This window comes from Rhodamnia argentea, chromosome 2 (assembly GCF_020921035.1).
Source record: "Rhodamnia argentea isolate NSW1041297 chromosome 2, ASM2092103v1, whole genome shotgun sequence".
Classification (NCBI taxonomy): Eukaryota; Viridiplantae; Streptophyta; class Magnoliopsida; order Myrtales; family Myrtaceae; genus Rhodamnia; species Rhodamnia argentea.
The window spans coordinates 34,380,700-34,406,847 of NC_063151.1; the positions used below are offsets into that span (position 1 = coordinate 34,380,700).

Genomic DNA, 26,148 nt, shown 5'->3' on the forward strand with positions numbered 1-26,148 from the left:
CTACTATTTGCGTGTGTCACCTCGTTTAGTCATCTAACTTGAGATAGCTTCATCATTAGTTTAGCAGGAGGATTACTAAGGAAGAGAAATGATTATAAAAACACAATCTTTTTTGTTTGATGGAGGAGAAGAGAAGGAAGGAAAGAATTAGGAGAGAACAGAACGGATTGCTAAGAATCATTTCTATGTACAGCTTTTAATCCCTCCAAGAGGGACTTGGAGGGATTAAAAGGGTTGTGTATTACTGAACCAACGTTTGTTACATGAACTTCCGAGTAATAAAATCATATTTGTGTCACAATATATTCTTTTCCTTATTTCTGTTCCTCCTTAACATACAAAAAACTTCATAACTCAATCTTTTGAAATTGTTTCTCTTCATTTCCTTTCTAATTAACCCTACTAAGGATAAAGTCGTCAAGACAAGTTTCATCATCTACCTCATTGCATAAGAATACTTGCCACATAGTTTCCGACCAAAAAAGCCAACTCGATTAACCAGAATTGTTGATCGCATCCCATTAAAAATTTAAGGGGCAATATGATTCGTTCAACTGGGAAGTTATTTGAGACTGAATTGCACCATCTATGCACGTTTTAAGCAGTCGATGAATACCTGAAAATGTTTTGCTGAAGCCATGATATGTTGGGATGAATGTACAACAACCTGCACCATCCTAGATTTTTCGTCTGATTCCAGGGACCTTAAAGCACATACTAATGCTTGTGGGAGTAGACCAGACATCAAGAAACCCATGAAGAGACGTGCGCAAACACATGCAAATGATGCAAAATAATAGTTACAACGACGGTTATTGTTTCACAACATAATAGCTGGTGAAAATTTATTCCTGCGTTTCTGTAATCAAATACAGCTTCTGGCCCTCACATATCATGTCCGGGTCAAGAACTTTACCTGCATCTTCAGATAGTACACAAGAAGCAGATGGAACGTTTAGCTGCTCCGACGCATTTTTTATGAGCTGCTCAATATTGTCAGGCACCCACAACACAATCCCATGTCGTCTATGCTCCTGAGGATCCCACGGATGAAAAGGGAATACCGTGCATTTTCTTGAATGCAGTTTATCTGTAACGGGTTGACAGGTGAAGAGTTCACATCAGTCTAATAATCAGTCACGTAACCGTAAGAGCGGGCAAGGTAGTGAATTCAGACCGAGAATTATGATAACTATGAAGTATAGGTCCTGATAGAGGACATTGGTAGATCTAATCGATTGGTTCCCACTAATCATGTCTACATGAAATTTCTTCATTTCTTTCCTAGGAGCTAACGCACATCCTAGCAACTGCTAATGAATTTTGCAGGTACCTGTGGTTTCCCGAGGGCTGTGTTGAAGCTCTGACATCTCAGAGGATTTTGCAGCTTCCAGCAGCTTAATCAAATTTTTGTTTCCACACTTTCGTCCTTCGTCGAGTGGTGTGTTTCCCCATCTGCATAAATGAAAGAGTCAAATGATAATTGCCTCTCCCCGAAAAGAACTAGATTAGTTCCACAAGATGTTTGAAGCATCAGATCATTGGAAGTGAGGAACATGGACACTGAAAATCTGAATATTACCTGTCCTTCAAGAAAACACTAGCCCCTCCTTGTAGAAGCAGCTTTGCCATCAGATATAGCCCTTCTGAGGCAGCTACGTGAAGTGGGGTTCGGTGGTCGTAATCTTTGGTGTTAGGATCAATGCCACTTGACAAAATTCTTCTAAGGAGATCGGAATCGCCCTTTGCCACGGCTGTACAAAGATAACTACCAGCATCATCTATCCTTGGAGATGCGCCTTCTTTAACAAGTAATGATGCAATTCGATCATTTCCATTCTTGATAGCTTCTAGAAGAGGGGTGTTGCCAAAATTATCTACAATGAAATCAGCTTTGCAATGTTAGTGTGAAAAAAGGTATCTAATACAGTTGAAGAAGGACAGAAGAGCACACATTGATGAGGAAACAAACCTTTTGTGTTGACATCTACCCCCTCTTGAACAAGAAAAAGCACAATATCCTCGTAGCCTCGCGCTGCTGCAAGATGCTGAAAACAGAAAGACTCATTTCGAAAGTTTCAAATAATTTAGAATTAGAAAATCCACATTGAAAGGTAGCCTTCACAATGGTATATAAGAGGTTTCCTGGCTACCATGAAGATGGTATTAGATATCTCTCTAGAAAGCTCGAACCTAGCTTGTTCCTAAGGTATTGTGGTGAGTAAGAAGGGGAAAAATGCAATGGATGTTCAAATGTCAATTTTCTGCGCAAAGAGATCTAAGCAATTAGACGTACTAGTTAATAATGACTTATTCCTACTAATTTCATCACAATCCTCATTTCCTTAACCTTATAGACACTTGCATCGAAACATCGGGAACACCTTCACAAGACCACACTGATAATGTGAACAGATTAAAAGTTTATCTCTTCTGTGATTTGGTACCCATCACGTGATAAGGACAAGTAACTAAATCAAAATAACAGAAAAGTAATTCAAAAGCCCAATTCCTACCAGGGGTGACCTTCCGTCATAATCTGTCTTGTTGAGATCAGCCCCCGCTCTGACTAAACCTTTTAGCTGATGAAGGTCTCCATGAAAGGCCGCATTATTTACCCTCAAAGCAAGTTCTGCTTCTTGCTTTCCAATGTGAAATGTGATGTCCGACTCCAATTGCTTGAGTCGGAGATTAGATTCCCTTACCTGCAGGCATATACAACGTAAAATCCCCATATGACTGTTGTAATGTGAATCACAGAGCATCTGATGACTTTGAGAATCTTCTATTGACGCGGTATTTCAAAAATGGATTTCACATGCAAAGCAACAGGAGCGCAATTTCTTCTTTCAAACACAATCACATTACCTCTAAAAGGTTGTCTAAAATCTTTCTCCCGTCATAAAAATAAATCTCGAGGATATTCGACAGAGACTGTTTATCAATCCGCAGAAGCCGACATAGTTCACAAACTCGGACTGTATAAGGCTGAGGAATGTTGCACAGAATGGAGATTTGTCCAAATGAGCTGTTAGGCTCTAAAAGTGAAACAGTTTCTTCAGATCCATCCTCTCCTATGCCAACCTCCTCCTGTAGAAGTTCATCTCACCAAATCATAAGCTGTAGCTAATATCATAATGTTCCCATCCGGCCAACTGAACAAGAACATGGACATGGTGAATGAGATATGAACATCACACCGACTAAAAACAATTTTAGTAATGGCAAGGTCATTGTGGACCATGTAAGCTATTGTTGACTATCACTGTAATCTGGAGATGTCTTCTCCTTGGATGCAAACAAGGAAAAATCACAAATGTATTGAATTTGCAAAATGCAAAACTTAAAGGCCCAAATATTTTGATTTTGTCAGGACCCAAAGAGTGCAAGGGAATGAAAAAGTAAAGACAATCAAAGGAAAAGTTACTAGATGAAGAGATGTGACAAAGACCTTTAATAGCGGAAGAAAGAGAAAAAAAAAAAGATAAGAATGATAAATGTTAAAGAAGCCAGAGGTTACAAAACCTTACCAGCAGACCATGACAAATAAAGTAAAGCTGATCCACCACGTTTCCTTGCTCCATTATCACTTCCCCTGGGAGAAAAAATTCTTCATGAAGCTTAATTACCTGCAAACGAGACATAATAACGACTTAACATTTACTCAGCTGAAAGTCATCTTTTAAACACTTCTCTCTTTGACCATTTCATTCAGCGCCATGTTCTTTTTATTCTGCCACCCTACTAGCTTGCAATTCATATGAACAACCACCCCAACAACCCCCAAAAAAAAAAAAATACCAAGTCTTTTCGATGCCCAAACTCCTATAGTCATGGAAATGTTGAATGCCAAGAGGATTCAAAATCCTCTAGTTACTAGCATCTGTTTGAACATTTTATCTCTGTGCAACCAGATGTTACATCACTTCTCTGTCTATGCAGATTAACTATCTTATAGTTATGTCAAAATGGAAGGCAAAGAATTGTGAATGATTACATTTCTTCGTTGTTTATCATATCAAAGACTGCAGACAAAATGTCACTTAATTTCTCTACAATGACTTGGCATGATTCTGTTTTATTCACCTTCTGTCAATTGAACATGTGCGGCATATAATCAAAAAGGAACTCACGACTTGGTTAATGAACTCAGATGAGCATCCCTTGAAAAGAGCAACCTTCTCTATGTATGGCATATACAATGTCTGAGCGATCTGCAGGGAATGAGAAAATAGCTCTTCAAACTATCTGGTGACCATAACATGAGAAAAACTCTTTGGTAACCATTGAACTCCCTATTGTTGTGTAATATCATATCGTGAGCTAATCCTAAATCTTTGAAACAATTCGGCATGCTGTATATGGTAGAAGATAATCATCATGCTAATATCACTATGATGGAGTCAGAAATGCTTTTGACTGGTGAAGCATACAATACTCTATATTTCCCTGATTAGAGGCCACTACAGTAAATGACAGCTCCCAAGTACTCAGAGGATATTATAAAGAAGCATGTCAGCACGTTCCAACTGAAATGGCAAAGATTCTAGACAGCCAGAAATTAAAGGATGCTCTGATGGGTAATAGTTACTAGTTGCATATTACCTTTGCACGGATGGAGATTGGGATATACTGAATAATGGCAGCTTCAGTGTAGCTACTTTCATACTGCAAACGTACGTGGCCTTTGATCTGATTACGGATATCCCTTCCAAGTTTGTTCCGATTCATATACTTTGTGAGATCTGTCATTTTATCCCTGAATTTCTCTGTTTTTGATCCTTTCACAATCAAAGCTGTCATGTTACCAATCAGGTAGGCACCAAGAATCATGTCAAAGGACACATAAATCATTATAAATATCATTTCCCTCATATTGACTGCATGTATGTCTCCATAGCCTGTTGCAGGAAAAGCAAACTTATTAGCTGCCTTGTGAAACAGGTAAGAAATTAAGCATCTTAGTGGATGAATGCAAAAACAGTAATGCCATGCCAAATGCAGATCCCCTGTTGAGGAGAGAAGCCAATTACCCAGTTTTCACAAGCTTGAGATGGTTGTCAGAAATTACTTACACAGCCAGTAACCTAAGATGAACTTCTTTAGGAAAATTAAAGAATTTTAATGACAACGCAAGTACAAGAACAATGGACTAGCTATTAAAGCAAAGGTTTGTCAGAAAAACATAAATAAAAGATGGACAACAAGCCACGGGGGTGAAACAATGGACAAGGTTGATCAAATTCCTACTACAATGGATTTTTCCCAAAAAGCAGCATTTCAGACAAGATATAATTTGGGAGAAAAAATGGGCCAATGTTTCCTAGAGCTTTTCGTAATTTTTAAACTGTTATTCAACTTAAGTGTATAGCTGTTTAATTAGGTCCTGTCTTTTTTTGTAAATAAATACATTATTCCTTTTATATAATTTCCTGAATTTACTAGCAAATGTCATTGTCGGGCATTGTTGCAGGTTTACTTTGCGTTAGCATGGCTCGTTGCAGGAATAACTTAAGGTTGATAGACGAATCCCAGTTATCCTCGTCCAGCTGGGAGGTGTTAAAAAGTTTCAGCTTGGTGGACTCGGAGTGGTACTCGTTGGAGATAGCTGGCCTATTCCCTAGTGCTTTCTAATTGACTTGGTGTCGGACCCTGTCCTCCTGACACGCGGCAACTCCTCATTGGCTCGTGTCCCCAAGACACAGCCATGCCATTATTGGCCCATGTCCCCCTGACATGCGGTAAACACTCACTGCCGATTCCCTACACCCAAATTACCATATGGCAAGAAGTTACTGAATCCATCATTTGGGCTCGTAATAAATTAAAAGTTGCTCCTGCTACTCAGCCTAGAGCCTTGAGCATTGTCAAAGGACTTTTGGACTTTTGGCTGCTGGCTCTTTATTAATTCTAGACTGTTGGACTCCTCCATTTCGGTATTTTCCGAACTTAGGGACTTCAGGGTCGAACTATTGAGAAGTTTCCTCAATTAATTTCTGTCGCCTTCTCTTGACTTTCGGCAATTCTAAGTAACTCTGTATTCCCACCTTCCGCCTACATTCGAGTCTACTAGAATTGTCCACTCCTCCTCTAGTGCCCTCTTTACTTCATCTCGCTTGTGGTGTTACTACTGCCTAATGCCAATCCTTCCGCAAGACTAAGGGACCTCAGGAGACAACCTCCTCAACAAACTACAACTTGATTTTCCATTATTGACTTTGTTATTAGCGCATCTTATTTCAACACAAATAAAAGACTAACCACTTATGGTAGTTATTAAAATTGTTCTTCTATCTCTAGCATATTTTTATTTCCAGGAAACAGCCTAATGGTATTGCCCCTTGAGCCAATATTCTTGGAAAGACGGACGAAGCATCAGATTATTCTGCATTCCCTGACCCTATATGAAGTACACATATGCTATCATCATTATCATGCAGAGTCTCATTGTTCCCATATATAACCTAACTAAGTCAGAGCTCTCAACTGTAGCATCAATTAGACTAAAAAAACCGTCATATGGAATAAATTTCCCATGTGAATTTTACTGATGGTAGCCCATTTTACTTATTTCAGGCAACTCTTGCCATTTCACCATTCTCTTAGAGCTGCATAAGCCTCCAAGTGTAAAAGAAAAAGAAAATCAAATAAAAGGCGCATTAAGAGAGGCTTGAGTTAGATCTTGCACAAAGAACTGAAGTCAGAAGCATGACTTACCAACTGTGGCCATGGTAACAATGGCAAAATATAAGGATATTGTGTACCGCTTCCATATATCAATGTCTCTAAAGTGTGAATAACTGTCATCCCCCAACTTCAAGCTTCCAATCCAAGTGTAACCCTCTTCAGAAGGAGGCAGCGTAGTTGCTAAATAGTAAAAAATGCAGGCAGCCGTGTGTGTGCAGTAGAGTTCCACAACAAGAAGTTTCACGATCCTTGTAAACAAGTAGTTAATTCGTATATCCTTCTCAACAGCTTGGAAAAATTCTGTGACTTTGCGCACTCGGCTCAACCTAATCCATAAAAGGTATCTGACTTCTTCTCTTCTTCCACTAGCCTGTCAAAAACAAATCTTGCAACTTGATCACATAAAGCTCTACATAGAGAATGAGTAAGTCATGTTTTCTGGTGAGAATTCTTTGTTGCCACTTATCTGTCTCCAGGTGAAAAGAAAATGAAAAGTCTCATATTTTCCTATTTTATATTGAGAAATTCTCGGTACTAATTTCACCAGCACTTATGCATAAGTATCTATAACCTGAGCATGGAACTGGCAACCTGCGTCACTCAACAGCACTATTGCATAGTTAGACGTGAATCCCCTCAAGGATGTATGACACCGCATCTCTCAGTGGCGTCTTTAGTTAGAGCACTCATAACACCATAAAGGAATATCATCTACAACAAGACAGTTACAGTTTTCTTTCGAAGTTGAAAAGTGGTAAAGTGCATTCTAATGATCAAAGGAGAAATTCAACTGTTTCGTGCCCTGTGACAATATGCTGCAGCTTGTCAAGCTGCAAATTCCACTCCCAAACCGTATGATTCATGCATAGAAGATGCAACCCATAGAAGAAAATACTTTGGTTATTGTGTTGCCCTGAATGGCTGAAGATAACTTTGAACCGAGGGATTACCTTGTATATGATATCCCAAGGCAAGCAACATAGAAGGTCCACAATGAAACTAGATTTCAAGTACCTACAAGAAAGCCAAAAAAAAAAAAAGAAGTGTGATTCATTTACACCTAATAGATGACCAAATCTCACGCTTATCCAACAAATATCGCCCATCCTTCAATAAGCTCCGAACTGGTAATAATCTGTCATACATAATTCTTCTTTTAGTTTTGATAAATCTGAAATTTTCCCTCGTGAATAAATTGAGCCCTATTCATTTCTATTTTCAGTTCTGCAAGTGCTACCCAGAATACTTATAGTCTTAAGTCATCTCTTTTTGATTGCTTAAATCTTAAGACTGAACTTAACTGGTGATGTTGCGTGTCGATAAATTACATAGCTCTATTTGGTTGTGAGGAAGTCCCCTTGCAATTGTATCTAATCATCACATCGCAATCATTAGATTGCATGTAAAAAGTGGACGACAGATAGAGGACTGACCGTAGAGCAATTGGTGTGCGCTTGAAGACCATTCGATAGGTCTGTGTGTCTCTGTAAGCAAGCAGGAACTGCAAAACAATGTCAAATAGAAAAGCAACCTGTCCAATAATGTCTAATATGAAGAGGTTCTCCGGCAATCCCCTGAAGAAGCCAAACTCCAATGGTGTGAAGACGGATGAGTAGAGAGCCCACAGAAGTATGAATTTTTTCCAAGCTCGATAATACCTGCATTGTGTCTCGCAATTCAACTTCAATGCATAAATACATAGCTAGGAAATTGAAAGGCCTCATTCATGCACAGAAGATAGCTGATTGATCACGGTCAAAAGCTTAAGGAGGTCTCATTGTCTGGAAAGGTTTATCAGAAAAGGGTAAAAATGCACAAATAAAACCCATCTCTGTTGCCAAAAGAACAAGCCGTGTTCCAGTGTATATACCAACATGATTTAAGGCAAGTACACTAGATAATCCAACCTGAGGGGCTAATATAGCTTATTGCTACTAGCTGCCATAAGGATATGATTATCCTTCTTTCTCTAGCATTGCTACTATACTCAACACAGCATTGGTCATTCCGTCAACTCAGGGACCACTGATGAGATCAATAAATAGCTAGAAGGGCCCTAAGGTACAAGTGTTACTCTATTTAGAACCTAAAAGCATGTAATCGTGCGAGCTTATATTTGTTATTGGCTTGAAATGTTGATTGTAGATAACCAAAGTGTCCAACTTGCAGACATTGTGTTGATAATTTCATACAGATCACTTCAGCTCTGTAATCTGACAAAAGCACGGGTCCATTAATAGCTACTTTTGATTATGCAAAATATCTCTGCAGTTCCGAAATGTTACATTCTCCATGGATAATTAGAGCAACAAAAACTAGAGGCTACGAATTCTTCCACAGTATTCACAGTATACGAGTACTTAATAAGGAGGAGAAACCAATTTTAAAGAAAGAATAGTATACCGATATAGGAGGAAGTGTTTATAGAAGTGATAAAGCGCCTCTTGTTGTAAAGTTTGGAGGACATGAAAGGGAAAAGGAAAAGTGGCAGAGCACCGCGGACATTGTCTCATTGGCATAGTTTATGCCAAGAGCACGAGGTTCTATCACAGAAATTCATAAGGTAGTCCTGACATGATCCGACCGGTGCCTAATCCCCTCAGGAAACCAAGCCCTCGCCAGTGTTTCTGCCAATAGTTGGTTGATAATGTATTAACATTTTCAGTACACCCATCACCCACAAATGCTCCACCTTGGACTTTTACACTAGCGGCTTTGTTTTTTTTACTCCTGGTACCACAAGTTTAAAACTCCTGTGGTGATAAATCTCAGTGTAAATGTTTTACTGGCGAGTATTATAATTGAACAAATTGTGTTAATTTAATTCCTTGAAAGTCTAATATTTCAATTCTACTATTGCAACAAACTTTAAATCCTTAAACAAGTAATAAATTTCTAACTATTTAACATTTCAATATCAGTCAACTCGTATTTTTCAAAATGGTTTTCCATTTCCAAAGAACTTACTTAAAAGATCGATGGCTACGTCAATAATAACATAAAACCTTAAAAGCAGAGATCCTATCTGTTAATTCAATCTCCGTATACAAGTACAAAAAATCTAACAGAGCAGATTTCAAGTCAATTTCTCCAAAACCTGCTTCTCCTAGAATCAACTTTGGATCCACCAGTACCATGCTCTCCTAACTGAAGAAGTTGACCGAAAAACATATCAAAAGTTATTTAAATTTTGTGGCAAAATGTCCCATTAAAAATATATGGAATAGCTAGGCAACCACCTTTTTTTTTTTTTATATTTATGACCGAGGTTCCGGGCGGCCGGTGAGCTTCGCTCAACACGGCGGTGGAGCACGACTAGTCCTCGCGAGCTTCGTTCAACATAGCGGTGGAGCATAACTAGTCCTCGCGAGGGGCTAGCGCAGGAGCCTACCACCACGACTCTCCACTTAAGACAATGGCGCCGAGGAGTTTTGAACCCGGGACCTCTTGTAAAAGGAACCGACTCAAACCAACTCGGCCATCGATCGATGGGTGCTAGGCAACCACCTTTTCGACTAAAAAAAAACAAAAAATGCTAGGCAACCACTTTGGCATACAACCAATATTGTAGGGACAACTGTATAAATATATATCGCCGCTTACAAAGTAGAGATGTCATCGCATCCTGTAAATAAATACTTTGTAACTTCTTAGTGACCCCCTTGATCTTAAGCTTCTTACGCCCGTCAATTTGGACTTAAACAAAAAAAAAAATACTCTTTAGGTTTTTGTCAGAATTTAATATATCACTTAGTTTTCAGAAAATTATGACAAAGTTACTTATGAATATGTGTGTGAATATCAAAATATAAGTGCGTGAGCCGCGAAATTGTAATTAAATAGAAAGTAAAATATAAAATTCAATTGAAATGGATTTAAAATTCCCTTAAGAATATCATTTCAGGGGCTCTGATGTCCTGACAGAATATCGCATGTGGAAGCACGTGCGAACAATGTGAAAATACGAAAACCGTCCTCCTTCTTCATCGGGTAGGGGAAAACAAAGAAACAAAAAAAGGACAACGAAAATCAAGCAGTCGCGTATAAATTTGTCGTCAAGCAGGAACATGGTTGACTTCTCTGAAACGAGGGCAGCCAAGTTTAGGATTGTCGTACCAAGTGGCAAGTCACCAACCAGCAAAACTGCGTGACGTGATTCTCTGATATCCCATCTCTGACAACTTATCGCAAAATAAAAAATCCCATGACTGCTCAGTAATCTGCCACGGAGATGAACGTGGAGATAACGTCATGTCGTGTGGTTACAAATTTTTGAAGAAATGAATTCTACAATTAACTATTGAGATTTGCCCCAGTAATCGGGATAGTGGAAAGTTCGCACAGCCGTAGGGTTTAAAATTATAATTATTTTCAATTATTTATTATGTGTTTTATTAAAGAGTAACATTATTAATATTGTCTTTTGTTTGGGATTCCCACTCTTTTTCTATGAGGTCGGACAGACACAGTTGGTAACTGGGGCAACTGTTGCCGTCCGATTAAATGGAATCGAAGCCAAGTGTGAGGATTGCGCGACATGCTTAAGACGTACTGTAATCGTCCATGAACCACCCCAATAAGCATCCGCCGCTTGTACGGCCGCAACGACGGCGCACATACGGTTCTTCACCAGAAACGCACAATCAATTTTCCATTTTTCTAATCAATCGATCAATCCCGTCTCTATCCATTACACGTCAAGATCAAAAACCAATCCGCGCTTCGTCGATTTCGAAAACAGACGACGCGAAACAAATCATCAATCATTATTCTTCATCATCATCATCAGATTCGTCGGCCTCCTAAATTTCAAAACAAGCATGGCTATGCACAGACCACCATGGTCGAGAATGCAGAGAGGGAGAGAGAGAGAGATCGTGACCTGTTATCGGGATGGATGACGAGGCCTCTCGAGAGGTCCCTGATGCCGTTGATGACGCTCTCGCGGCTGAACTTCCGGCGATTGGAGTCGTCCAGCCCCAACTCGTTGGTCAGGAGGTCGAATCGGCTTCCTCTCGAAGATTTGATCTGATCTCTCAACTCCCCCACCTCGTACTCTCCCACGTCCTCCTCCGATCCTCCTCTGTCGTCGCCATCCGCTCGTCCGCGCATCATCTTCTCCTCTCTCGCGCCGCTTATTCCTCCCCAGATTCAACCGCGCGGAATCCGAAAAACCAACTCGGAGTCTTCGGTTCGAGAGAATAATCGCATCCGCGATGCTTCTGGTCCCTCCTGTGCACTCGATCGTCGCGCCTCTCTGCACAGAAGAAGGCGAACACACAGAGCACTGGGGACATGAAAAATTCCATCGCGGAAATGGAGACTGTTGTTCTGGATAGATAAGACAATTTCACAAGTGGCCAAAGCCAGACGCGACGTTCCTCTTCAAAATTGAATGAAAGAGAAAAAACATCAAATGTGGCAGAGAGAGATTGAGAGAGAGAGAGAGAGAGACTTGCTATTTTCACCTTTTTACAAAACGTGGTAGATGTAACTTTCTAGTGAGAGAGCGAGAATCACGAGAAAAGCGGGGGAGGCAGGCGATGTTAATAAAACTCTTTTACGAGACGATGTTCATGGGTGCAACCACAGCCTTAACATGCAATCTGCTCAGTCGTTTTCCTTCCCGCAATGGTTATGGTTATGGATTAGTGGCGGGAGGAGGAGGAGGAACTTTCTCGGGAAAAATGAGAGGGAAAACCAGTCGGGAAAATTGTCGAGAAGCTGTTCGGCACGCAGCGAGCGCGGCAGGATCGTTGGAGACGTGGAGGTGAATAACGCTGCGCTGCGGGCGTTTCCGTGGGTGTGTGCGGTCATCTACATATACACGTAGGAGCAGCAGCCATCCAGCCACTGCTGACGTAAGCGTGAGAATTATATATCTGCTATTCACCGTGCATGCGCAATTAAAAGAAAAAAATTAATTTACAAATTAGGATTTGCTTTAGAATTTTTTTTTTTTTAATTATGAAATCTTGACCAGTCCGTCAGTCCAATCCGATTCCTTATGTGGAAATAGGAATCGTGGGACCGGACCGGACCAACCGAACGGTTCCGAGTGGTTCCTCGATTGGATTGGTCCAATTCCCCGAGAACCATCCAGAACCGATCGATCCGGTTCCCAAGTTGGGCCAAGGCCGATGCACACCCCCACCAAGAGATGTTTACCGAGAAAATAAATAATGTATAATCTGGTATCAAATGATATACCGATCCCATGTAGTTGTCTTGCGATCTTGGCAAATAAAAGTACTTAAACGTTACGCAGCACGTGTTATCGGACAACGAGCTTTGCCGTTTTAAATTTCGCGCCTTTTAATTTATTGTGTGAAGACGTATTCATAATTTGACTAGGATGATAAGTGAAGGCATGTGTAAGATGGCGGCTCTCAAAAGGCTGGAGCTAGGTTGGACTGAACGTGGGATAGACATTTCTTATCTGGGGCTTTGCCGCGTAGCCAATGAGTTTGTAGATTGGATAGAATCAAGTTTAAATTATGTGGAGCTGGTGTTTAATAACGCTGATCTTGCTTGATCGATAGGTTAACCCAAGGATCGAGCTATTCGTGATGAAAAATGATGAAATAGGCTTAGTGTGATCCTCGTGTGTGACAGCTTTTGAATCTCGAATCCGAGATTTCGGGATAAACTAAATTATCAAGTTTGAAGACCCCCCCGCCGCCGCCTCCATGAGTTCTCGGAAGCACATAAAAATTGCCAATAAAGCAAGGAAAAAAAAAACATGGTTGGCGAAAACCAGTGATTAGCCGATTGCTTTGGTTCGAATTCGCTAAGCAGTCGGAACTTAAAAATTCGATCGGCATGCATATCGCTCGAGCTTCTTTTTCAGTTCAGGTGGCTAGATTCCATCAGCTCCGGATCGAAGTAACCCTCCAATTTTCGTGCCACCACGGTATACTGTGTCCAGCAACCAAGCCCTAGCAAGTATGACATCACCTTTTGTTTTGTCTCAACTCGATATGCTAACCAATCCCATTAGGATTTGTGCTTTTACCGGTGACTCTGGCTATGACAAGGGGTCATGTTTGTGGCCGGCATTGGTTCTAGTGGAGTATTTAGGTCATCTTATCTTATATAGAAAAAGTCAAAGTTCAATGACCGCTACCTACTTAAGTCAATGAGATCTTGTTAATTTAGTCCATTCGATCAATTTTAGTTGAAAATCGTTGACTTGGACTTCGATTGTGTCATGTAAGACGATCGATGATGACGTGAATAACTGTTATAATTTTTTTTAAAAATTTTTTTTATAATAATTATATTTCCTTTTTCTTTCTTTCTTTCTTTCTTTCTTTTCCTTTGTTTTCTATCAAGTCCGGTGAGAGCAAGGGCCAACCAACCCTCGTTGACCACGGGTGAGGGTTGGCGGGACCCTCGTCGAGCTTGTTAAAAGACTCAAAAACATTTTAAAAAAAATTATAAAAATTGTCCACATTGGCGCCAATCGTACCAAATGTCCGACATCCACGTCGGCGATTTGTAGCTAAAATTGGTTTGATGAACTTAATTGATAAAGTGTTAAAAAATTTTATGACTCAATTGACAAAATTGTAGCATGTCTGACGTATACGTCGGCGATTTTCAGCTAAAATTGGTTGGATGAAGTTAATTGGCAAAGTGTCAAAAGATTTAGGACTCAATTGACAAAATTGAAAGGCTAAGAATTGAATTGGCCAAGATGTAATAAGTTTAGAATTTTTTGGATAGTTTATCAATTGAGGAACAATCGCTATCAAAATAACATCTCTCTAAATCGATGCATTATACTAGAAAACTCCAACGTGAGGACCCAGCCAGACATGTTTACTCATATGCGTGCTTGCTCATTTTTAGGTATTGCGAAAGGACCTAAAAGGGCAATCTTCATTTGCCTATAATGGCCTTCGTCCTTTCATGTCTTAGATTTCTTTATTCGCTGCTAGAGAAAGGAAGTGTTGCAATCACTAATGTCACACCTCGATCTTCAGGCACGCAATAACCCTAACAAATGTCTCGGGTCATATAATGGCGACGACCCAGGCACGTCGTCAATCCTTTCATTTTATCTTTTAATTAAGCGCATGCGAAACGTGCTACTTTCCCGGACAATAAATAAAATAACAGGGACGGTCGGCAGGCAATCAACAACCAATTAAACAGCAAAGCTCATTGTATTCATATACCGTTAACCTTGATAAGTGCGTTTATACACAAGCCCTACCTTAGGGCCACCTCCTACAACCATAAATTAAAAAAAATAAAAAAAAAAAAAAAAAAAAAAAAAAAAACTAGGTCGGGGTTGGGATTAATGCTACTCCCAAAAACTACTCCAAGAAGGGATCCACGTCCTGTTCTTCACAGCTAAGGGCCCGAAAAAAGGGTTAACAACAACGAGTGAAATATAAAATCTCCACGAGTCAAAGCCTAAGTCCAAATGGGGTGCTGATTCGCTCAGAGTGACCTAATATATGCGGGTTTACATTGATAGCGGACCAATCGCGTGCGACTCTCGCAACGCCCTAGCTACCTTATGATCAGGCACAAGTCTTAACGATCGGGCACAAGTCTTAACAATCAGCCATCAATCACATGCACATTTATCCCGCCTTAGCACGCACTTTATACGGTATTCACATGGTATCCAAACCACACACAAATCAAGGCACACAATCAGAACACCCATCACGTTCTCGCATGCACAATGCATTACACGTGTTCCGGTTATTAACAGCCACTCCGCCATAGCATACTAGGTAGTTAATGCTCTTCCTACATGAACCAGCCCGACAACACATATTGTTGTACATTCAATAAGTCGTGTGATTCTAAACTTCCTCCGGTACGAACGTATCGGGCATCGTCCTCGGGACATCCCTGGGCAACTATTCTCATCCCCAGGATACCCCCGGGTGACGTAACCATCATATGACCACACGAGCATACCAAATAATCATGCCAGTTCTTATTTTCGCATTTAACCCAAAGCAAACATGGTTGTGCTCAAAACTCGGCGTCTTGCCATTTTTTATGCTTAAAAATGCAATGAGAAATTCACACATGGTCATAGCAATACACATTTTCCGTCAAACTTGGCATTCCAATATGGGTGATTAATTATTATATATATATATATATATATATATATATATAGAGAGAGAGAGAGAGAGAGAGAGAGAGAGAGAGAGAGAGAGAGAGAGAGCCAAGGGCACACAACAATTATCCAATCATCACCCAATAATCACTCAATAATAACTCAATAATAACTAATTATTCCGGCCACGGTTAATTAACCTAACTGTAATTAATTAATTCAATTATAATTAATTAAGTTCATCTTAATTAATTAACCCGACTATAATCAATCAATTTATCTCAATTAATTTACCCGACCATAGTTAATTAACACCATAATAGTTAGATAACTCAACATCAATTGATTATTTCGATCATAATTAATTAAAGTAACCAAGGTCAAATAAAGTAATTTCGGTTAAACCAAAGTAACTATGGTTAACAATAAAGTAACTATAGTTAATTAAAAGTAACCATGATTAATTAAAAGTAACTATGGTTATTTAACCCAACCAAACTTAACTTAACCTAATCATGATTAATTAATGTTATTTTGTGTCTCGAGTTTGAATTTCTACGGAGATGGAAAAATCTTGAAATATGCAAGATTTGATCAGATTAGCTTCGTGGACTCCTCTGGCTGAATAAAAGAAGTGCACACGTATATTCTATCATAAAAAAAGGGTTTTTTTTTTCTGCCACAAAAGGACGAAAAAGAGGGGAGCATAATATTTTATGCCCATTTGAGGGCAGAAACGTCTTAGTCCACGAATAAAAACAAAAGAGAAGTTTGCAGAAAAAGGAATTCCGAGAACACGGTGATTTTGTGCTTCGTGAGGTTACATCTAAGTTGATTTATTATTTATAAATATTTGGGGCTTGGGTGTAATTTAGGATTAGGAAACACGAGCGTATTGAGCGATTATAATTATGATTCTTCGATATAGCGGATTATTCGTGTTGGCTCTTATGTGGATGTAGGTACCGATATTCGGACCGAACCACGTAATCTATAGTGTCCTTTATCGTTCATCGTTATTTCTCTAGGCTTTTCACATTGACTTATTTGTAAGATCCTAGTTAGCTTCCGCGTTATATTTCAACAATTAATTTAACCTAACCTCCGTTAAACTAACCCAACCACTATTCTTCTAAACTAATCACAATTAACTTAAACTAAGCTACCTCTAAACGTAATTGACGTCATAATAAGAGATTAGGGGTTAACTCACAACTAATGACGGTTGGCGACGCACAACTCGGGGGCTCGCAGTTGGGGTCAGCAAAAGGAGCGCGGCACGGCGAATAGCGCGGGTGATTGAGGGCAAGGCTCGGGCAGCGGCTCACAGGCGGAGGTGCGGTGACGGCTCGGCTGGGGGTGGTTCGCGGGTCTCGGGTTGAGTGGCGATGGGCAATGGGTTGCGCGACACGGGGGCTCTCAAGTGGTTGGCGGTCCACAACAACGACGAAGGTGGAGGACGGGCTCGTGGGGGCTTGGGGTAGAGAGGGGTGGAGGTCGTGGGTAGTGGGTGGCAACCGGGGACGAGGAGGCACGACGGGTGGAGCAGCGGTGAGGGGTGGCCCACAACAAAGGCGGATGAAGGGCGATGGTGGTGGGGAGTTGTCGCCTAGAGGAAGAGGCGGAAAAAATTTCACAACTAGGGTTCGATCGGGGCTAGCTTCGGGCACGAAGGGTCTTGGTACTACGACGCGACGACTCGACTATCCGAGCTTAACTTTCTCTGACCGACATCTCGGGATAATCCAATATCCCTTTTAGACGAATAAATCAACGTCCAATTATTGTCTCTTAATCCTCAAAAATCTAATATTATTTATCAAATTGAAATTCGTGATTAAAATCCATCGGATTCATTTATTTTACAGCCGTCGCAACCACATTCTCTTTGCATCTCAAAGCAAACGGCCTCCAGAAGCACTTCGTAGTGGCGCACTTTGGATCACAGCAAGCAAACAGCCTCCAGAAGCACGTTCGAGTTCTCTAAGTTTAACGTTTAAACTACGTGACATGACTGGGATCCACAGCGTCAGAAACCACGGGCTCTCTGCATCTCAAAGGCAAAAGGAGAGACATAATGCTGCTGACGTTCGAGACCATTAGGGCCATTGTTTAGCATCGTCCCATCACTTTTACAAGCAAATTACGTGTGCCCATAAGTTATTTTATTTAGAGCGTGATTAGTGCAATTGTTAGGTCTAAAAGCCAATGAAATTTGGTTGTCTTGGGTACTTTATCTTGGTATTGTATGAAAAAGTCATGTCCGCATCTTGCTGGACATGCATCTGGATTCTGGTCCGACGAGAGGGATTTATATCAAGCAGGTGGTACAGAAAAGTACTTCCATCATCGCTGGGATTCAGATTGGTGCCCTGTGTTTTTAGGACTCCAGGATTACAAAGTATGCACGTCGTTGCTTCCGTATATTGATGGATCCTTATAAATTACGTTTGGTAGCCAAGATAAAAATTAGTCATGATAAAAGTTAGAATGAATTATTTTATCGTATCCTGTATTTAAAACTTGTTCAAGACATGATAAAGTGGGATATAACATGGATGTAACACAAATAAAAAAGTCCAATGTATGGGTTAGATAAAGGTAGATATGATTTTTTGTGTCCATGATATAAAATTTATTTTTCTCGAATAACAAATTTCTTAAGCTAATAACATTAGCATAATAAGTAATTAAATTATATTTAAACTCTAATTTAAAAAAGAAAGTTCAACATAACAAACGAAAATAACAATAATTGTTGTTTTTATTTTTTCATTTAAATATTCGTATTTCTTTTATTCTATTCTATGTATTATGTGCGTATATTTGGTATTTATATTTATTACATATTTAAGGTATATTAGTACAATTTGTTATCTAAGAGAATTTTAATTAAGGAAATGATGGAAGGGAATTAAAAAGAGAAATAAAAGAAGATAGGGAAAATAGTACGAAGAACTCATAATTTAATCGAACAAATTCAACCTTGAAAATGATCCTTTTAATTCTCGAAAAATAAGTGACAAATAGGTTTAAAAAAAAAAAAAACCCTCTCCTTCTTTTTCTCTATTTTCGGGCTAGTTCACATTGTGACTTCACAACTCTCCAGTAGCTCATTGGTTCACATGGAAGCACCATGAGGACAATGAGAGTTCAAATCTCCTCCCCCATAAATTTCTAGTTTACGTTGAAACTTCACGAAAGTAATGGGAGAGTCGAAGTAATATACCTTTCAAAATCGCAGAGGTAGATGATCGAGCTCTCTTTCTCTCTTTAGATTTGATAGTTGTTGGCTAATCTATACCTCGTTGGTGTCCTTGAAGCCCGTTTATATTTCTTGTAATGGAAAAACCTATAGCTTTGGAATATCTCAATGATGTCCTTTAACTGTTGAAGATCGAGATCGTACAATAATCACAAATTCATCGCCATACTGTATTCGTTTGTGCATCTGTGATTTCTTTAGTAGTGAATCGTGAATATTTCTACCATTTTTGTTCGTGCGTTTTCGAGTTCATTTATTTTGATCTACAGTTCTTACCAAACAATAGATATGATACATCTAAATATACCGGGCTCTAATTCATCAAACAAGGAATATGATCTAGCAAAATTCTGATTTTCCTATCCTATTTTATTCTGACTAGAAGCGCAGACGACGAAAGACGCCTTTAATAATGTTGATGCATTATGGATCATTCCACTCACGTTGGAAGGAACAAAACTTCGTTTGGAACGTCATTTTCGATAATACTGACGTTTTTCCCATTAAGGACTCCCCTGCCTTACATTCATTGAAGATCCCCCAATCTCCTTGTTTTAAAATTGCATCGTTTTTATGCTTGTGGGTGTGAAGACCGATCATGAACTCAAGAGGTGGCTGACTTGTCAAAACATATCCGTCGTCCTTACTTAAGACTTGAATCACCACAACCACATTTACACATTTCTCACGAGCCGCTCACGGACGACATATCCGGTAATCGATGATCCGGTAACTGGAACGTGTCTAGCACGAAAATCTAGATCTAATAAGCTAGTCGCTTGGCCCAGGAACTGGGAATATCCCATTGGATGTTACACTTTACATGAAACTTTTCGAGAGTTGGAACTTCTGGGATCTGTTAGGAACTGTTGTTTGCAACTTGACTCTTTGGGGGATATTATTCAAGGGTTTTGAAAAGTTTTTAACTTTCTTGATAGAAAGATGGAACAAATGGAAGGTGTAAGCAAATTGGCAGTCTTCGTTCGAAGCCCGCGGGAACGAGCATGATTGGCTTTCATTTGTTGTGAGAAGGTGTCTATTCTCAAGAAGCATCTAACCGAGCCAACGCATATGAAATGCAAAGCCAAGCCCTGCTCTGTCCACAAATGAAGTTATGATGGCATCAGCTAAGAAACAAAGGGTCAGACAAGATATGCAAGTTATTCCAATAAATCCGTCCTCTTGCACTTGCGCTTGGTATCTGGTTTCCTTGATCATGATTCGTGACACAGATACAAACTCGATACTCAAAAAGTGCAATTCATTCAAACACACGTATGATGGAAAAGCAAAGACCACGACCTCTTTGAGGTGAATCGAAAAGTGCCATTCATTCAAACACATGTATGATGGTAAAGCAAAGACCACGACCTCTTCGAGGTGAATCATAACTCATCCTATCCATATATACATTACTATCTATCACTAATGTGGGCAGGATGTTTTGTGGAGACTGATCCAGAGCGTTATGTAAAGTTCATTGGGACAGGACACTTAAATACTCCTAAGCGTCTGAACATAATGGACACAAGTGAAATCACACGTAACGGTATAATGACCTAAATGAAAATTTTGAAGTCAGAGCGACCTTCATTGCTTTTTAGCAAAAGATGAGGACTAGGTAGTAATAGCTGCACTATCATTGCATCTCGTTTGCACTCTGAACAAGTTTTCATCCGTCAATTTGAAAGCTAATAATATGGACAGGACGAATGACCTCACCATTTTTAATCCACAGAGGTTGTTAGGGAAACCGTCTACAAAGAAAGTTAGGTTCAAGGTCATCGAATTCTACTAATTGTTGTCAGAACAACCTTCATCGTGCTGGCAATTCCAAACCCAAACCTTTCTGACGATTCTGTCTGCATGGTAAGGGAAATTGAGGCTTTTTTTAATGAACTTACTATTCGCCTTCCACCTCGACGCTTGCATTCTGATTGGCTCTGTGGAACTGTTGCTAGCCCTTACGATTATCTGACTGATTTATCATTTCAATCTGGAGAAAGGAACGAGCGTGTCTAAGATGTTAATGATATCTTCCGCACTGTGTAGCAAGTGCGTGATGACCAGGCGTAATGCAGTGAATCAGCTCAAACCCAACATCTCTCTCTCCTTTTGAAGCAAATAAATTTATAATATTTCCATCCTTTCTGGATGTTATAGATAGAAATGCCAGCTTTCAAAAATCAAATCAAAAAGCACAAAAGATGAAAAGCGCAGTGATGCATCAGTCTATTGATCAAAGAGAGAATAATCAATCTTTAGATGTAATGCTTTCTCAGCCACTAAAATCAGATGCCAACCTCACCACCAACCTCCTCTGCCTTATGTTATCAGAGAGAGAGAGAGAGAGAGAGAGAGAGAGATAGAAGGTCGAGAGAGATGAAAGGAGGAGCGTACCAGCAATAGCAGTATTATTAAAGATGTTGAGCCCTCCAATCAACTGCAAAGTTCTCTTCAGTATCATCATCACTTGATGACTCATCTTGTCCAGACTCCTTGCTGACTTCTTCAGAACTTTTTCTACGTTTTGCGGACCTAGCAGCCTTCAACTCCAGCTTCTTCTTCCGTAATATCTCCACTCTTCCAGTGTAAACCCTGCAACAATACCAAAGACAGGAATACATACAGCAGCTTTCGTATAATATGCATTCACGGTTAATCCATAAAGTAGACTTACTTTTGCTCTACAGATTCTGCCGTTTCTATCATCTCAGCTGCATCAATCTGTATTCAAAGTTTCAGAATAGTGGTGAATGCCATGGAGCTGCATCAAGTAAATTCAAAACTAGGATAAAGTGGATATGATGTGGAAACACGGGATAAGCAAGGAACCTCCTCTTCTTCCAGCCTATCATCCACCTCCCGCAAGTCCTCCTGGATCAACTTTTCAAATTCCTTGTACTCGTCTCTGAATAGCATTTAAAAGATAGCACAATTGAGACAATGCAGTGACAGAAAAAGACAAAAGTACGATTTCGCCACACACATTACGTCCATAAAATCATCTGACAGAGGATAAAAAATTAATAGCACATTGTCTTCCTTTTGGCAGTGAGAAATTGGTAGTTAGATGCTCTATAAGTAACAAAAGAAAAAACTTACTTCACATCTATCTTAACTGGCTTGATGCCACGAGCACGTAAATCAGCCTCCTTGCTATCAAAGAAACCTTCAGGGAGTGCTCCTTTTGTTTGCTTCAACTCAGGACCCGCCATTTTTTCTACTGTCTGGATGACCTCCTTAGATGACTGACCACTAGTTGTTGGTACGACATCTTCAGAAGGCAATCCATTCATATTATTCTGCATGTCCACTGAAGTATCAATTTGAGGTCGACTAGAATTCCCTGTAATTTTTCCAGTTACCAGGATATGTCAGCTTCATAGAGTTGAGTTGAGTTTAGTTAAGTGTATACAATACATATCCAGTGACCCAACAAAATGAAATGTACTTTCACCAACATCACCATTCAACATTATCTGATGAAACAGCACTCTGGTAAATGAACTTAACAAATGAAACAAGTGACTCAAGAAGTGAAGGGTACTTCAGCTACAAATGCTTCCACATGTCAAAGGAGGAAATATAGCTCAGTAAAGTAAATAGCAGCTTTTGCAAATGGGAGACATGCCTTGGTGCTATTGGATACAGATACATATAAAAACGTAATAGCAGCCTGACGAAAAGCTATACCAAGTTACACAGAAGAAAATATCTGATGGGCTTTAGAGGATGTTCAACAATTTCGGAACTACTGGGTTATGCCTAGAAGTATTCACCAAATGTTTCAATGAAGGAATCTTTATATTGGTTCTCGACTCTCACGCTCCAGGATATCTTGAAATTCTGACCCTCTTGTCTCATGTGTTGAATTTGGAGGGAGTAATGGAAAATTGTTTAGAGGAGCTAAGTGATCAGCTTCTTCTGTCTTTAGTTCCCTTTACGCTTCATGTTCTAATTCCTCTATGCTTCATGGTGATACAGCTATGTCATAATCTAGGCCTAGCATTAAGCTTTTGAAATTCAAGAGAAATGGATTTTGCAAAGTAGATACCAGGTGAAGTCTGAAACAACTTTGACAAAAAAAAGGTCTGAAACAACATTATCTTAGAGCCCCCATTTGGTCGACAATCAAAAGCTTGAAGTAGAATAAGTTTCTTGAAGGCCTTAGACTTGATATTTGTTCAGTCAGAGGGCCATGAAGAGTAGGTGCCTTCATGTGATCCACAGAGACAAATTAGAAGAAACAATATGGCCGTGGTCAGTTGACATCTAGAAACATAATTCAAAGGTGATTCCAAAATAGAGAAGATATTACCCAAAAGGCAACAAGAAACCATGGTCTAGGCAGGGAACTTGCCATCATTGAAAGAAATCCCGTTTAATATGCACAGAGGTGGAATGAGAGGAAGGGAAGGAGACAGGCATAAGCCTAAGGAATGATTGCAATGGGAACAATACCAGATGATATGCCCTAATCCAGCATTTGCGGAACAAGGGACCAAGGATAAAATTTAAGTCGCTAGAGTATGCTTCCGATGTGGTCAACCAGAAGAACACATCCATGACAGTCCTTAAACAGATAGGCCACAAGCTCCTGGAAGGAAAATTGGACAACAAATCCTTGCAACAATCTAGGGGGTGTACATTGAAATAAAGCATAGGGAGTTTCAAGTTAGTATCCTGAGGTCAACCTAGACACCAAATTTGACACTTCTCCTCCTAATAAATCAATCCACATGCATTGAACCTTTCATAATTTGAACTGTACTAAAATAATGAATTACTTCTCCATCAGGACCAATTTTCTGATCCTGTGACTAGGTTGATCGTTAAAACAGCTGAAGCAGATTTACAGTGCTTCTCTTTCAATGCATAGACAGTAGAGGATGTCTCGAAAAACCCACCGGTGCATATATTAAAGCAATGCATCAAATAGAAAACAAAGCATTCAAGCCTAACAATTTAAATCACTACCAGATACAACTTTAGTGGGCTTACTGAGAACAAAGTACAGTTCTATTTCAATTTAGATAATTACATTGTAAAGATGATGCGTACTCCAGCTCCACAAACAGAGACATAAAAGAAAAACTACTCAGTAATTCAATATGTTGACACACTGAAGAATGCCAATATATAGTGGACCCAATAGACTTTTATACACCGCTATTGCATCACCTACAGCATATGAGAGGAAATTGCATTACACGCACGTGCCAGAAAGAGAGGGTCATACCAGCTTTACTCTTCTGTAAATCATTGTCGAAAAAATTTGGAGGAAGTCCAGAGGATGATTTGGGTTTAGGCATTGCTCTTGAGGATTCATTTTGGTTGCCCCGCAGCTCCTTAGAAGGTTCAGGTTGATGTTTATGCAATTTGGGGGCCGGCTCTGACTTTTTATTGGTATTCCCTGTTGATCCAGCTGCACTTGCTTTTAGATTGGAAATTGCCTGTTTGTGTACAAGATCCATTCTAGCCATTTAATTCACAGAAGTAAAAATAAAAAATAAACGAGGGTCACGTCATGGAATTTTCCAGGGGAAAATGGACGACGATGATGCACATGGAGGAAGCTACGAGATGAGAAACTGAAGTCCTATATTAGTTTCATGTAGAAAATTTACTGAAGTCCTATTGTCCTATTTAAGCTCTGTTTGTTTCTCAGAAAATATATAATTTGGAAAACATTTTCTTGAAAATAATTGTTTGTATCGCTTAGTTAATAGAAAATGTTTACATTATTAATAGTAATTTATGTCCCAACATTGTTGGGACGATAAAAACATTTTTCATTAACTCATTTTTGTAAGCTATACAAGCGATTGATTATAAGAAATGTATTTTAAATTATTCATTTTCTGCGAAACAAATGAGGCATTTGTTTTCTCCGAAAATGAATGATACGGAAAACTCCTAAAAACGATTGTTTGTATTGCTTGAAAGAATTAATCAATGGATAATATTTTCATTATAGACAATAATTAATGTCTAAAAATTTTCGTGGATGATAAAAATATTTTTCAGTTCATTCACCTTTGTAAGCGATACAAGCGTTTGATTTTAAGGAAAATATATTCCAACTTGTTCATTTTCCACAAAACAAATGGGCGTTAATAACATTGCAGTTTCCCCTTTTTAGGCTTCAAAAGCAATTATCTAAGTCTCTCTTGTTCGTAGTTTTCCACTGACAGAAATTGAAAGCACACACAACTCAAGCAGACAACCCTGGAGATTGAAACGATGCAAAGTATGCTACTGAGGATTTCTACTAATTGCCAAACCTCTTCCACATTATTTAATTTCCTATGTATGGTGATCTTTCCACCCACAGGCACAGCTTTCAGTATCCTTAGCTGAATTTGGCTATTCGAATTCACTGCTACAGTATAAATAATTACCTCGTGATGTTTGCGAGAAGCTTGATGTGCATCCCAGTGGCAATCAGACTTCAGAACAATGTCACAGACCCTACAAACAGGTTGATCAGATTCATTGTACCTGCCAAACCAAAGAAGAGAAGACTATATGAGATCAAAAGATACCACCCATTAAGTTCCCCTAAAGCGGGTGCTTTCGATGTTGGAGCTATTAGGCATGCATTGCGAATCTATGGAGAACCAGAAACAACTGTGGTAGAGTGTGCATATCTAGGGTTTCATACAAATGCACTCAATTCCGCATAAATTCAGGAGTTTCAGCTCGAATTTTCAGGAACAACTCATAGAAAGCAGTACATCTCAAAGTCACAGCTGAAGCTGTCGATGCGAACAAAATCACCACGTCCAAGGAGGATATCGAGATCTTTTACCTGACGAGCGGAGAATCGATGCGTTTGGCCTTCTTCAGCGCGCTCAATTTGGCTCGAAACAATGTCTTGTTCCTCGTCTGAGCGTCCATCTTCTCGCAGCTAACAAAAATCGGCTTGTCGATGATGAAGAGGTTTCTACTATTCTGTCTTCGATCGAACAAACAGAGGAGAAAACACTGCCTATCTCCAATTGCTGCTTCTTCTTCCTTCACACATCAATCAACTCGATTTCGCCATCCGCCTCCCTCCCCCGCCCCATTGCTGGTTCATGGTGTTCGGGCCTTGCATTGT

At 39.6% G+C, this 26,148-nt stretch overlaps 2 protein-coding genes across 3 annotated transcripts; both read right to left on the minus strand.

Moving 5' to 3' along the window:
- Positions 1–587: 587 nt before the first annotated feature.
- On the minus strand, positions 588–12,429 carry LOC115738942 (potassium channel SKOR). The gene is made up of 14 exons (XM_030671760.2): positions 12,156–12,429; positions 11,570–11,944; positions 8,121–8,345; positions 7,638–7,701; positions 6,718–7,057; positions 4,606–4,901; positions 4,134–4,214; positions 3,531–3,629; positions 2,869–3,090; positions 2,517–2,705; positions 1,973–2,048; positions 1,583–1,877; positions 1,334–1,455; positions 588–1,090 (listed from the first exon to the last, which is right to left on the minus strand). The coding sequence occupies exons 2-14, from the start codon at positions 11,800–11,802 to the stop codon at positions 846–848; spliced, it is 2,487 nt and encodes an 828-aa protein (XP_030527620.1). The 5' UTR covers positions 11,803–11,944; positions 12,156–12,429; the 3' UTR covers positions 588–845.
- Positions 12,430–20,658: 8,229 nt separating this feature from the next.
- On the minus strand, positions 20,659–26,091 carry LOC115733631 (protein ABA AND ROS SENSITIVE 1). 2 transcript variants are annotated; one of them, XM_030664295.2, is made up of 9 exons: positions 26,042–26,091; positions 25,858–25,956; positions 25,448–25,547; positions 24,286–24,499; positions 22,149–22,392; positions 21,879–21,954; positions 21,724–21,770; positions 21,444–21,641; positions 20,659–21,039 (listed from the first exon to the last, which is right to left on the minus strand). In XM_030664295.2, exons 1-8 carry the CDS (start codon positions 26,071–26,073, stop codon positions 21,461–21,463), a joined length of 993 nt encoding a protein of 330 aa, XP_030520155.1. In that variant the 5' UTR covers positions 26,074–26,091; the 3' UTR covers positions 20,659–21,039; positions 21,444–21,460. The 2 variants fall into 2 exon arrangements, with proteins under 2 accessions (XP_030520155.1, XP_030520220.1); XM_030664360.2 differs by having other exon boundaries at positions 25,858–26,080.
- Positions 26,092–26,148: the final 57 nt, after the last annotated feature.

Bases quoted from the DNA above. Each gene is read 5' to 3' on its own strand.
- LOC115738942 (XM_030671760.2), bottom strand. From the start codon at position 11,802: ATGATGCGCGGACGAGCGGATGGCGACGACAGAGGAGGATCGGAGGAG. The intron at 8,346-11,569 runs GTCACGATCTCT...GACACAATGCAG, and splicing joins GTCATCCATCCCGATAACAG to GTATTATCGAGCTTGGAAAA. The intron at 1,456-1,582 runs GTAATATTCAGA...TCATTTATGCAG, and splicing joins AGTGTTTTCTTGAAGGACAG to ATGGGGAAACACACCACTCG.
- LOC115733631 (XM_030664295.2), bottom strand. From the start codon at position 26,073: ATGTGTGAAGGAAGAAGAAGCAGCAATTGGAG. The intron at 25,957-26,041 runs ATAGGCAGTGTT...GATTTTTGTTAG, and splicing joins AGAAGAAGCAGCAATTGGAG to CTGCGAGAAGATGGACGCTC. The intron at 21,955-22,148 runs GTAAGTTTTTTC...AATGCTATTCAG, and splicing joins CCAGTTAAGATAGATGTGAA to AGACGAGTACAAGGAATTTG.